Genomic DNA, 14,851 nt, shown 5'->3' with positions numbered 1-14,851 from the left:
TGAGAAGATTATCTCACACCTTAAAACTGTGAGGAGCAAAAACTTTGAAGACAGCGTCAGGCGTACTGGGCAGTGCCACTTTGCCTGATTCTGCCTTGGCTTAAAATCATTTTGGGAGGGGGTGGAATAGCTGTTTTAGCCTGGTGATCCCATCATACTCAGAAGTTTATTTTATGGTTAGTGAAGTCAGAGAGAAAGAGGGTTTAGAGAATATTTCTAGGCTTCTCAGCTATTCCTCAATACCAACTTAACCTGATGTCTATGTGAGTTTACTTTTAATTAGCAAGGACCTGAAAGTGAATAGAAAATGATGTAGATATACACATTTTAAGCATTTTGATAGACAGGGCTCTTGTGTTTGCATCTTTTGTGTTCTTTTCTGCTTTTCTAGTTCATGACTACATCTTGAAACCCAAAGTACTGATTTTTTTGCCATCAGAGCACTCTTTGCTACTTCACTTGCAAAATAGGACTTCTTCACAAAGATGCAGCACACTGTCTTGCATAAGAACTAAGTTAAACCCAAAAGTGGGAAAGATCTGCATTCTGATTCTCTGCTTTTACACCAAGCACATCATTTAAACCTGTCTGGATAAATGTAAAAAAAAAGGCAACCACATTGTTGTTTTTGCTCACTAAAACCAGCAAATGTTAGGTAGTTCAAGAATAGTAGATGTGCCAACAAAGCTTGCCAAGAACAGGTCATAGAAAAGGGAGTGTAAATATGTTTATGAAGGTCTTCATTTCTTTAAATATGGAATTAATTTTCATAAAAACATTCAGAACAAAATTTATACAAAGGCTCTTTTCTTTAAAAAGTAGCAATTCTGAAATAAAAAATGAATAGTATTCTTACTTCTGCTTCGTTGTTTTTTTTTGTCTGTAGGTAAAGTCTGTCTGCTTCATGCAGATTATTTTCATGTGGTTTTTATTAGTATGTTGATCACATTTTTTACATTAAATTGCATAATCATCTTTGCAGACAGTTCCATATAAAATAATTTCCACATGAAATTTGTAACTGAAACAGTCTCCCCATAGAGGTAATTAATTTTAAAGGGAAACCCAAAAATATAAGTTGATTCCTGTTAATTGCTCTGCTCTGTCAAAGCACAAAATGCAAAAGAAAGCCTTGAGCAAGTGGTGTTCTTCCTGCTTATATTTTTAAATGTCTGAGTCTCTGTTCCCAAGGCCTTCCTTCAGCATTTTCCACTCCCTGCCACTCACTTAAATTTTTTTGTAGCGTTCATATTTGTAACCTCCCATATACCATGATGATGATGATGATGATATTAATTTTTCTCTTTTGGTTGAAAACTTCATGCGCATAAAGTCCAAACTCTTTTTTGCCGCTCAAGGTCAGGTATGGAGCCAACCTACTGTCCTTGTGGAAGGAGAGTATGGTGGAGGATGTTTGGGTTCTAGAGAGAGGACAAGTGTTGGCAAGGGGCGGGGCATGAAGAGACCGGCTTGCTCTTCCAGCTGCTCCTGGGAGGGTGCTGGTCTAAAATAAAAATGTGTGTCTCCCTCCAGCTTCCCCCAGCCCTAGTGGCTGCCCAGCAGCAGCAGGCTCTTGGCACAGCACAAAAACCAAATGTGCTTCCCCAGCAAATACACAAATACATACCTGAAAATGGAAAGCAGGGTGTCTTTTGCTCCCAACCATTTCTTGCCTGCTTTCTGTGTCAGATATCTGCAGTGACCTTGGTCTTTGCAACTGTGCTCAGAAAGCTTTGGCTCTTGATTTCTGTTCCTTTTCTTTGGCACATTATGAGTTGAAGCAGAAGAGGGCTTGGTTTTTTTAAACTCCATTAAATCTCCTTGTAAGTTGCACCATTAAGTTTGTTTCTGTGTAAAAAGGATAGTAAAGATACAAAATTAAAAAATACTAGTTGAAGACTTGGATAATACTACTCTGCCGTATCAGGTTGTGGGGGAAGTCTTTTTGCTTGTAGTACCAACTAGCCTAGACAGTAACTTGCATTGCATTGAAGATCACAGGGTGGAGGTTTTGTTCTCTCACTGTGTCTCTATCAACAGTGAAAGTTTTAATATAAATCAGAACGTGCTTTCTACTATTGTTTTTTATTAATTTTATTTAGAAGGAAGATATCTGAAGACCAAGCCCTAAAAAGTTTCTAGTAATATTCCTTCATTCTATGTGTGCTTCACAACCTGTGTAGCCTAGATCATAACCAGCTGCTCAGTTTTTAGGCCTAGCTCTGACAAATTTCCAGTGTTGGTGTGAATAGCTGTTGTGTATTCAAAGCTGTATTCCCACTGCAAATGTGTGCAGGTATCAGTCAGCCCCATTTACAATGTCGTCTGTTTTATTCTTGACAGAAACAGCTTAGTTAAGCACATCAATGCTGTGACACATATTGGTTCGAGTTGGATTTTTTAAAACAAAAACTTTAAACTTTTTTTGAAGAAGTGTTAATTATTACTATTTTTATTTTTCTGTAGGAGTTCTCTGGAATCTCTCCTCCTGTGATGCACTGAAAATGCCAATCATCCAGGATGCCCTCGCAGTGTTGACCAATGCAGTGATCATCCCTCACTCTGGCTGGGAAAACTCTCCACTGCAGGATGATCATAAACTCCAGCTCCATTCATCACAGGTGCTGCGCAATGCCACTGGGTGCCTAAGGTGAGTGCTGCACATCTGCTGGCCCTTGCTTTGCTCTGAATTGATGGTTCTCAGTCTTAGGCATCTGTAAAGTAAAGGATTGCTTTATGTGCCACCCAAGTTCATGACTTTCAGTGATGTGAAGATGGAAATTAATTAGGAAAGAAGCTTCAGGTCATTCAAAAATAATTTCTAGAAGTGCTGCTGGGGGTTTTCTGTTTTTCTTTTCTTAGCTGATTTCATCCAGGCTTGTATATGTTTTATTCCTTGTGGTTTTGTCCTGTTTACCCAGTTGCTTAAGTGAAGTCAATATGTTCTCACTATTACACCCAATTTAATCAGCACAAAAAGTAATGAAAATGCTCATAAAAAGGAACATGTCTTAAAGTTCCAGATGCCATTGCTGGAGTTATGGTAAATATACAAAGCAGGTTTTTTCTGCTCTGTGAAGATGAGAAATTAATTTCAATAGAAGACCAACCAATTTAATTGTCCAGCTAGAAGACTGAAATAGATCCTTAACAAGTATGACAATTACTTTTGTTTATGATTGTATACTAAACTTGTATATGCAGTGCCAAGGTGCACTCATGTAATTATGGGCAATTTGATCTGTCCATTCCTGAAAGTCCTGTAGATGTGAGAATGATGAGTAAGAAGAGTTTCAGATCTGACAAACTCTTGCTAAAGGATTGAGTCATAGCAATTTCTGAATTTCAGTGCATATTGTTTTCTAGAAATATTTTGAGATATTAGGCAAGTTTTTTGAAGCGTTGATTTTTTTTTCTCCAGGTATATTGGAGTAAATAATCTATAATCCATCTCAGAGACGTGAAAATTGATTAGTTAAGATTTTTACATACATCACAGGAAATTACACAGTGAATAGCACGTATCAGTAATACAGTCTGTGTTGTATGCTGCATCCAAAGCATACATTATCCATCAAGGAGCTAAATAATAATAAAAAAATTGATAGGACACAAAGTAAAATAGCCGTATTTTTTACATATCTGTAGCAAGCACCTTTTTGCCTTTGTGGTCTTATATCAAACAAAATTTTCCCCTTTCTGAAGTTACATTTGAAAAGTTTAAAAGTAATAAATATTTTTAGTGGTTTATATGTAATCAGAAGAATGAAAGATAGAAGGTAATAACTTTCATATTTTAAATTGACTTGTACTGGACTTAAATAGAGGTGTGATTATGTGAATAATCTCTCTTGGGGTATGTGACTGAAGCCAGGTATTTGTACCTGAGGTGTATTGACTTTGAAAAGACTTTATAGGATTGCATTCAAATCATTAGGAAGAAAAAGTTGCTCAAATCGCTGTGACGGAAGTTGTTACATAAAGACCTGTACCAGGTTATACATCTCACATTTCCAATGTTAGACGTGTCTCAGGTAAAGAGCTGCCTTTGAAAGAAGCATCTGTTATAAATTTTGGGCTTTGCAATGCCCCTGCTCTGATTGAGTGTGTCTGGTGTTGATCTCCCCACACTGTAAGCTCCATCTTCCTGTTAATATTTCCCAGCTGTTTCTCAGGGATTGATGCTCATCCCCGATCCTGCAAATCTCAGTTCCTCCTACCTCATAGTTGATGGGTTCATTTCACATTGGTCTTGAAATCTTTCTTCTTTCTTTTTTTTTTCTTGTGAGTGTATGTGCACGCCCATTTGCACACTGATGTGAGCTTACTGTAGCCTGCACTCTGGGTCAGCCTGAGGACTCGGGGCCACGTGAGAATGGTACGTTGCCTCCTGTGACACACCTGCTTTACAGCAAGGCTCACTACCACACGCTTGATGGTACGCTGTCATAGCAGAATGGCTTCTGGTCAGCTCCTGCTAAATAAGCTCATATCTGCCTGCAAAAGACTGTGCATATCATAACTCTGCAGTCCTTCCCTTGTAGCTGTAGCAGCAGCTCAAATGGCTGTCCTGAGCAGGTTGGTCTGCCTTCTAAACCAGACCCTTCAATCATAGTATGGCTTTTTAATATCTTTATAATATCAAACCCTTCCTATTTCCCAAAGGCATTTTTCTGTCCTCTCTAATGGCTTCAAATAGTTTTTTGGCCTCCATCCATCTTCTTTAGATAGTTTCATCCCACTGAGTCTGTGTGGATGCTTTTTGGCAGAGTCAGAACATTTGGAGAGAGTTGAAACTCACTACTGCTTCACACCAGCAGGAATTCTCTTGTTTACTTTTCCCCCGTCACTGCTGAAAATATCTCACTCTGAGCCAGAAGTCAGGTTTGAGTTTTTACAAGAGAGAAAAGTGTAAGCTGACCTGTGAGATAGGTCAGCTTACTGGATTGTTCTGTTGAATTCATGTGTTACAGTGGGGCTGTAGGCTGGAGGAAACAAGTGAATGACAGGAAAAAAATGTTATAAAGTTCTGTGGAGATGATAGAAGTCTTGCATGTTCTGTTCAGGTACTCCTTTAGCTGCCATTCCTTAAATACCCACCACTCTCAATAAATTGAACAGCTCACGCACTTTTTGTTTGATACTTAGTTACAAGCTTCATATTTCCATGTCAAGACCTCACTGGACAAGGGAAGTAAATTTCGAAGATGTAATGTGGTTGCTGGCTGAGGTAGCGCTGTGTTTATCTGCTAACTGGGAAGTGCATTGTCATCTTCCTTAGGAGAATTTCTTCTAAGACTCTGGTTGGATTGTCCTCTGCTGTTTTCTTTTTCTGCTTTTGCTAGAGCTCGTTTTTGAGGGGACATGGTTAAAATTCAGCTGCATCAGGATTCTCAGTGACAGTGCTTAAAATCAGAGGAATAGTAGTGATATTCAGGATGCTGGATAAATGTTTCTGAATATGTAATATGGGCAGTTTTTAGAGACATCAGCTCGTACTACATAGGTTTCATGGTAGCAAATATGCCAGGAGGAGTTGAGTTTGTTTTTTTATCAGGCTTCTGTAACTTTGATTGTCTGGTATATTGACTGCTGAAACCCTAAATTAATATCTGAGAGGTGCTGCAATATAATCCATCCTTTATGCAATGCTAATAAGTAGTTTTTAATGGCCATTATACAGTAATAGTCAGATCTTTGTTTTGTGGGTTTTTTTCACTACAGTATACCAATTATTATTCCTTCTGTTGTTCTTCACTTTTCTCAATTTCTTGATGAAACTTTCTTACACTTTTTCAATTAAAAAGTTGGCTATTAACTACAATTTTTAGTATTCCTATCTGCTTATTCATTATCTTTCTTAACCAGGTTCTTAAGCCTATAGCTCCAGTCACCTAGTAATCCAGCTGAAATCATTATGAGATCATATGAAAAACAGCAGCAATATCAGGCCTTCTTTTCCTGTTATTTTCTCTTTTCCTTAAAGATGTTATTTAAAAACTGCACTTTTCCTACTTCTCTGATTTGAAAAAAGAAATTAGTTTTAATACAATATTGTACTAATTAATTTTACATGGCTTGAATACTTTGAAATTGTTTAGATAATTCAAAAATCTAAATACAGCATTATACCTATCACTTAGAATTTAAATATTCATCTTGCATAAATTGCCAGACCTCGATGTGACTTGTGTTGGATTAAGCACCCAATTTACTTGCCTCCCTACTGAGATACTAGAACCTTACCTCATTAAGCTCTGGTAAAGTTTGACCTCTTTTTTTTGTCTTTTGGATTTCAGCTGTAACTGCTTGATTTGTGCAAGGGAAATACTGTAACTTTGGTTTATAATTTCTGATTCACTAAAACTTACTAGGGATAGTCAGGTGAAAACTGAATTGGAATCTCAGTTGTTTATGGGGGGCAGTGGGGGAGGGGTGTTTACAATCCCTAATCAGAAATTTTCAAACCAACAGGAGACACATTGCATGATGTTGTCTTAACCTGAAACTTCAAGCTTACTTATCACAAAACTACAGATCCCTGTCCAGACCCTTATCTGAAAAAAATCCCATGCAAAAATATTTTCAAGAGTTTTTGTCCTGATGCACAATCTGGTGTAATCTTGTTTTTCTCTTACTTTAAGATGAATTTAATTTAAGAGAGTATCATCTGAGGACTTTAAAGAATTTTAAGACTTTACTGGTTTAAAATTGGATTTAGAAGCAAATCATAAAATGCTTTTTCTTTCTTCCGTGTTCTGTTGAATTTTTCAGCATACCCTGAAGGTCCGGGGGCAATACTGAAAATCAAAGACCTGTTGAAATATTTCTCCTCACCCCATTAGTTGATCAGAAATTGTATGGGAGAATCACTCAAGTAGTTTTTTGTTTATAAATTCCCATAGCTTTCCAGTTTTCATACTTCATACTTTGTTACTTGTAAAACCTTTCACAAAATACCTTTGGTTATTTTTCAACTGAATAAATACGTAGCAAGCTCTCAGAATAGAAAAACAAAGGGGAAAAGTGCTTTTAAAACATAAATTGAATATAAGTGACCCAGTAGTATTTTCTGGATAGATCAACTTTTGGAAGAAACAAATTGCCTTGTTAAAACAATTTCTGTTAGCTGTGAATCCTGAATATCAAATGGTTTAACTGGTTTGCGAGTGAATGATCTATTTCACAGACAGTTACAGCTATTGCAGTTATCTCACCAGCTTATTTCTCCTCCAGTTCTCTTCTAAGCATCCAAAGTCTATCAATTCCTATTCTTAGGACCTTCTGTAATCTGTTTGGAATAGAACATTCTGCTGCATACTGACAAACTAAGATCTGGGGGCGGCTTAAAATAAATAGCACAGACTGTGTTATTTATCTCTGTTTAGATTCTAAAGAAACATGCACAAAGACATGTGTATGTGAAACATTGCTGAGAGACTCAAGTGATGAATGTATGGATGTATGTACACGTGTATATGTGTGTTTATGTGTATGTACAGTCAGATATAGAAGGGCTGAATATGGAACCTGTAATACCTTTCTGTCTTTGCTGACTGGTGCAAGCTCTGAATATTTTCTTTTGAGTATCAATGGAGCTGATTTTGTACACCAGGACCAGGAGATTTGCTGCTGATTTTGTGATTCTCTTCCTATTAACAACAGTCACATTTTGTCCACTGCTGTGGATTCTGTGATGGATATAGAGATGTTGGACTTACCGACCCATCTTAGTATTTCCTATGCTTTTCTAGAGCCCAAGAGCTCTTCTCAGGTTGATCTTGCAATTTTGTCCATCAGGTAACAGAAAGCCTGTGCATTCTGTCAGAAAGAGGCTTGTCGGAATCCAAAGTTAGGACAAAACTCAAATTAGTTGTGTATTTCCAAGACAAAGGCAGCCTAGTCAAGGGAAGGACATTAAGTACATGGAGTTTCAGCAAGCAAGAGGCATGGGAGAGAGAAAACTGCCTTGAGGGATACTTAGACAGGCTTATCTACTTTCAGAGAGGAAGGTTTCCAAATCCAAACTTGGAATTTTTCCTCCTTAACCTCTTTAGATCCAGTCTTCTCTGGCAGAAAAGAGTTATCACCACTATTCTTATCTTTTTAATATATTTTGAGCTATTAAAATTACAAAGCTGCTGTAATTACCATCCAGGGACAATCAGATCTGAAGATTGATGCCAAGTATTTGGCTTCTTTATGTGAAAGTATTGTGGTGAAATACATTGTATTTTTCATAATCCACAGGGTTGCAAACCATTACTAAATAGTGCACTATTAAATTTAACATCATTTGGCCATAACTACAATTTAATCAAGTTAGAGGATTCCTAAGCTTCAGTGTTATAGTGGTGATACTGGTGTGTGCACTCTGAAAAAGCACACACGCTCCTGGGAGCTCTCCTCGGCTTTGGAATTTCTCTGGGAGCTGGAGCTGGAAGTCAGCACAGAGGAAGCCAAGGAAAAACTTAGCTTTAACGTGTGATTTTAGTGACATTCCATCCCTTTTCACTAAAACTTAAATTCTTATTAAAATTATGTGGGTTTTTCCTCCTGAGTCCCAGCAATTACAAGGCATGGAGAACAGAGAGGCTGTGTCAACTCTCCATTGTTTTGAGGAACTGAGGAGAGTTCCTGACATGTACTGTGCAAATAACTAACAGGTAATTTCCAACTTCATATAAATGAAGATATCTTTATCACAGCTTCTACATCTTGTCTTTCCAGGTTAGAGCTGAATGACATACTGCTTACTTTTAAATGTATTTGCTCAGAAGTTTTGTATTACGTGTACGCAATGATTTTTTTTTAAAATTCTGGTAAAGTTGATAGTGCCTCCCAGAGTACTGTACAGAAACATAGTTCACAGGAGGAAAAATGAGCTGAACTGCTTTTTCTTGTCTTTTAATATAACAGAGAAAAGAGTAAACTCTTAAGTTGCATTTTCCCAATGGCAGATATTTTAAGCAGTGAATCAAAGATTCATAGAATTATTTGGCTTGTAATGAATCCTAAAGATCATCTAGTTCCAACCCTCCTGCCATGGGCAGGGGCACCTTCCACTAGAGCAGGTTGCTCAAAGCCCTGCCCAGCCTGGTCTCAAACGCTGCCAGGGATGCGGCAGCCACCACTTCTCGGGCAGCCTGTCACAGTGTCTCACCGTGGTCACACTAAAGGATTTCCTCCTCACATCTCGTCTGAATCTCCCCTTTCTTGTTTTAAAGTTGTTCCCCATTGTTCTGTTGCTATCCACCCAAGTAAGAAGTCCATCTCCAAATTTTTAATAAAGCCCTTTTTAATTATTGAAAGGCCACAGTGAGGCCTCGCTATAGCCTTCTCTTCTCCAGGCTGAACAGATGGAGATCTCTTAGTCTGTCCTCATAGGAGAAGTGCTGCAGCCCTCTGAATATCTGGGTGTCAACCAAAGATCCTGGGGTTTAGGGGCTCTGGAGTATTTCTAGATCCTGGTTTTTAGGGGCTCTGGAGTATTTCTGGAGTATTTCTTGTATTTCTGCCATTGACTTACCAGGTCTGAAAATCACTTTTAGTGTTTTGATGATGTTGGTAACAGGTGTGTCAAATTTCAGGCACCTCATTAGTGTCAAATTTCAGAGAGGCTGCTTTCATGGGCATGAACTATGCAAGATGTATTTCTGAAAACACCTAAAACTTTCAATAGCTCATGTGTAAATGTTCACAGCCGTATTCCTAGTTTTCCAGCCACAAACCAAATTGGGAAAAATCACCAGGAATGAATGAGAGTCAGTCTGCTGTGAAATGTGTATTTCACCTTTTCAAGATCCTGAAAGGTCCAGTCCAGTCCACAGAGCAATCCGAGAGGCCACAATGATTGCATCCTGATTAGGCCTAAAGTTTTGAAGGGTAATTTCTGCAAGATCCTGAAGAGATTGTTCCTTCCTGAATGCTACATTGTTCAGAAATGCAGCTGAAATTAAAATCTAATGTTAAGACAAAAGGGGAGAGAGAGATTTTAGTATGAACAGATCAGTGTCTTCTGATTACTGCTGTAATATTTTTATTCAGAAAATACTCAGGGGAGAAGTACCAACAGAATTAAATGTGTATCTATGTCAGATAGTTAAGCACCTCACTTTTTCTTCGCAGTGTAGTTACTCCTACTTTGCATATTCATGAACAAATTTATAAGGTTTATACAAGGTCATAGTGTATTAATTATAGCAGTGGCATTCAAATAGTGCTCTGAAGTTTAATGCTTTTTCAGCATTCCTGGTAAACGCATTATTTCAACATACCAAATTAATGCTACAAATTCCACATAGCTCTGGAAGTTCATTCTGGGCTCAGGCTGATCAAGATCATAAACAGAAATTTTATTTTTAAACTGATGTTATGGAATGCCTCTTGTATTCATTTTCTGGTCCAAAAAATAGTACAGCATGACTCCAGACACTTTTTTGCTTTCCTGGACTTAGCAAACATCCAATAAGCTTTGGTGACATACCTCCTTCGAGCATCGTTTTGTCTGATACAGGATGCTGGGCTCTTCTGCCAAAATCTGCCTTCAAATGCAGAACAAACTCCCAATGTGTCGATTTTGTACAGAGATAGCCAAAAATTGTTCTGCCAACATCAGTCTTCAAAATTCTATTGACATGATCCCTGAGAAAAATGGAAACACACTCATGTTTCAGTGGGACTTCATTTTTGGATACAGATTGGAAAAATTTGACCTGTATGTCAGAGTGTGCTAACTGAAATTTATGTTCTAATCTTCAATTAGCGTATTTTATTTTCTTTAACATGAATTTACCTGGAGGTTTTTAGGGGGAAAGAAATGAGAAACTTTCCTGGTTGTCATAAAGTTAAAAGTAATTGCTTATTGCTATGGCAGAAGTGTGCTCTTCCTATAATTTACTAATTTACTACTTATGGAAATTATATATACATTTATGAAAAGAATGAATGTGCCTCAGTGCAATCTCTTGCATCTTATAATATTCTTGGGCTCAGCAACAATGACAAAATTATCAAGTGCTGCCTTTTAAGGTGAATGGTCCTAGACTTGGATGTGGGGTGTGTTCAATATCTCAAGTACATTTTGAATGACTGGTTATTTTCCCAGACTTTGGTGATTTTAATTCCTTTCAGGTAGAATGCTTGCTTTTAACTAGTGCCTGATGGGAAAATTAAATGTCCACTCATATTTACATTATTAGGTAGTGTTATTTTACCTTTCCTTCTGTAAGGTTTAAGCTGTGTAGATGGGAATGCTCTGAAGAAAGTGAAATTGTATTGTGAAGAGACTTAGACTTTGTGGTTTTGTGGGGGTTTTTCATTTCAGGAAGATTTTAATTTATGCAGTAACAAGAGTGTCCTTGGCAGGCACTGTAATGAAGTGTGCTGTGCGTCTTGGTGTGCTGCTGACTAGACTTGAGCTGACTCCAAGCTCAGCTGACAATACTGGGTCTCCTCACTGGCAGCTGCAGAGCTGGGTATCACAGTGGCACAGCTGTTTTATTTTGGGAAGGAGTCACCTAAGCCTGTGTGGCACCGCGTGTATTTTAGTGTGTCCGTGCATTCCCTGCATGGGAAGATGAAGAGATAGAGCCAGTTGTATCTTAACTGTTTGGGCCCATTGGCAAGAATCACCAGGGCCACAGGTGTCAGTGGGAACCAGGATGTACTACCTCTGTAGTGGCTTTGCTGACCATCTGAAATCCTGGATAGTCCTTTTTGAATGGGTACTTTGAAAAACTCACATGGCCTGGCTCCACAGAAATATTTTTTTGTCTCAGCATGAGGGAAAAGCTGATTGTGACAATTCGCTAGCACCACTCATGGTCATGGGTGACTGATGATAGAAGATGATGTTTTATTTACCTCAGAAGGATGAGAAAGACAATCATTCAGAGTGTGTATGCTCACTCAGTTCCCCCAGAGTTCATAAAATAATACTCAGTAAGTTTTGGGTTCTTTGGTGCTCAGCACTTGATTTGTACATGGACTAGCCTATCTCCTTAAAACTGTTTGCATTACTAGGCACTATGAAAAAGGAACATGTGAAAACACACAGCTCTGCATAGTGAAGGAAAGGCAGGGCATACTTCTGCAGCTTTCCCTCATCTTATGATAACATGGCTCCAAATCTGAAGAAACTGTGCTTAGGAGGGAGAAGATCATTCCATCTCTTTGCTCAGTCTGGGGATTTACAGTAGAGAGATGCATTTGAAGTGCACTGAGCTTCCTTCATCCTCCTGGATAAGCCAGCAACATCACAGAGAAAACATTTTATCACCTCCTTTCAGAATGTTGTGGGCATGTGAACTGTTTCACTTGAGGCACAAGAGTGGTTAATGCCAGCAACTCAAGCTGATCCAGAGCTTGAGTCTTTTCCCGTGAGAAGGCTTTGATGGCATTCAACGTGTCTGCAGGTTGGTCAGCTACTGAGAGCTGGTGAGAAATGCTCTCCAGTAATATCTGTAGCACTGAAGGCCCAAGACCTGCAGTCCTTACTAACCACACGTACAAACTTTGCTGCTTTTATCTGTTTCGGAAATACTTTCCCAGGAACCCCTCTGATGAAGTAAGTAAATAAATAAAAATACAGCTCCTGAGGGGTGTGATAAAATAGATTGCAGATGCCAGGCCTGCTTAGTGGCAGTCCACTCAACATGTCTGAACTGAAGACTGAGAAGAAGAAGTTCGTTTCTGGATGTCATCTTCTGTGAAACTTTGCCCAGCAAATGTTGAGATTGCATTCTTATTGTCACCACACATCTCCATACAGGAGTTCCAGCACTTTGTAAGATTTTTCTTTGATCAGAGTGGACAATATAGTAAGGAAAGAAAAATGAAGACCATGACTTGAAATAAAATTGGTTTCCTCCTTTCTGAGACGATTAGCAAAGTGGACAGTAACTTGGACATAAATTGAGGCTTCTGCAAAGACTGAAATAAAAAGCAAGTGATACCCTTCACTAATTCAATTTCTTCAGTTTTATCCAATTCAAATATTTCTGTGGACATCATACAAATTAACACTCACATGGAGTGACAGGGTTCAAAGCTCAGGCAAGGTGTAAGGTGGTGCTGATGTCCAACTACAGGTCATTGATATGCACACAGCCTTGTGGACAGTGCCTCAGAAAGGCAACAACAACACAGGAGGAGAGGATTTTCATATCCTCTGCCAGCAAAGTCTCTACTAAGTTTCTGTCTAATATGGCAAGCAGGGGGAAAGACTTCCCTCTTTAAAAATGAGTTAAAGATACTAGGAGTTTGTAGATTTTAGGGTTTATTTCCTACTGCCTTTCCTTAATTAGATTCATATTGTATTTTCAAATTCTTTATTACTGTTAGGAAAGTTTTCTTGAGAAAGAAAGAACAAATTCCAAGCATGTAGTATGAAAACATTTAGTATCTGCCTGATAGATGTCCTTTTACAAGAGCATGTAATGACAGAACAAGGGTTGGTGACTTCAAACTGAAGGAGAGTAGGTTTAGATTAGGTGTGAGGAAGAAATTCTTTACTGTGAGGATGGTGCGGCACAGGAACAGAGTGTCTGAAGAAGCTGTGGATGCCCCATCTTTGGAAGCATTTGAGGCCAGGTTGGGTGGGGCTCTGAGCAACTTGGTCTAGCAGAAGGTGTCCCTGCCCACAGCAGAGGGGTTCGAACTAGATGATCTTTAAGGTCCCTTACAACCCAGAGCATTCCATGATTCTGTGATAGTATTTTTAGCTAGGATTACACACTACATGCAGACAATTTCAGTGACAAAGTACTTCTGAAGTATTTGTCCTAGTGTAGCTTTTTTACTTTCACGGCTCATTTCTTTTTGTCAGGTAGTCATTTATTATAGTTAGTTGGTTACGGCTTCAGCGTTTTCTCTTGAAGGACAGGAGCATTGTGAAATACCTCCTCTTCTTCCCCTGCTGTATTTCATCCATCTTTATATCTGATTTACTGTATTTAAAAGAACAATATTTGGAAAGTGTTTCCAAAGAGATAGTGCTGAAAGGGCACAATGTAAGTATTGTGCATATACAAATGTGCATTTAGGTTGGGGTTTTTTAATCTTCTAATGAAATAAAAACACTGAGTAGAATAGATAAGAATATTTCTTTGCAAAAAATTTTTTTAATTCCCTGGGTTCACTTTATGTAATTGATTTGTGTTGAGGAAGTTGTTCAGTAGACTGATCAAATTGACTGACTTTGATTTTGATACCTGCTGTCTTTGGTTGCCAGACTTCACACTAAGGAATGTCTTCTAATTCCTGCAAATCTGAGAAAATGTGCAATATTATTCGCACTTTTGGTAGTTACATAGCTGTTCGAGTTAGCTGCCTGTGCTCACTGTCTGGTTGCTCTCCAGGCTGCTCAGGTAAGCTCTTGCAGTCAGTGAGTAGAGAGATCTAAGGCTGCCTGGCCTTTGGCACAGCTTGTGACCTCAGTTTCATAACCCCACAGAAACAAGGGAGATCTCGTTTTTAGTTAAAAAGCACAGTGGGAGGTCATCCTTTTTATAGCCCATGTGATAAAGGGAGCACAGCAGAGAGTATTGGCTTTACTTTTGTATTTACCTTCAGCATGGCCAAGAGGCAGAAACAAGCATTTGTGAGTTTGTATGAATATTTGCTGTGCACAAGAGAAGGATCAAGTGGGACAAATTAAGAGAAGAGCCAACTGGGACAAAATAAAGAAGGAGTGTGCAGCTTTACTAATTTAACATCAAGGACAGTGATGTAACTAGGGTGATGTCTTCTGTGCTGGCCATGAATCTGTTTTGAAAACAGTGTAGTCCCCCTCAGCCCACTCCCAGGTGCCACTGTGTCACCCTTCCCTGTCACTGGGTTGCAGAAGGTA

At 38.6% G+C, this 14,851-nt stretch overlaps 1 protein-coding gene across 6 annotated transcripts in view; it reads left to right on the top strand.

The window, feature by feature from the left end:
• Positions 1 to 14,851, top strand: part of CTNND2 (catenin delta 2) — a 636,240-nt gene that overhangs the window by 506,667 nt on the left and 114,722 nt on the right. For all 6 annotated transcript variants that reach the window (XM_071553703.1, XM_071553697.1, XM_071553698.1 and 3 more), the window contains one exon: positions 2,467 to 2,650. In XM_071553703.1, coding sequence (XP_071409804.1) covers positions 2,467 to 2,650 — 184 coding nt within the window. The remainder of the gene's footprint in view (positions 1 to 2,466; positions 2,651 to 14,851) is intronic.

This window comes from Pithys albifrons, chromosome 4 (assembly GCF_047495875.1).
Source record: "Pithys albifrons albifrons isolate INPA30051 chromosome 4, PitAlb_v1, whole genome shotgun sequence".
NCBI lineage: Eukaryota > Metazoa > Chordata > Aves > Passeriformes > Thamnophilidae > Pithys > Pithys albifrons.
Note: the sequence above shows the minus strand (reverse complement) of the source record. Positions and strands in the feature narration are given on the sequence as shown.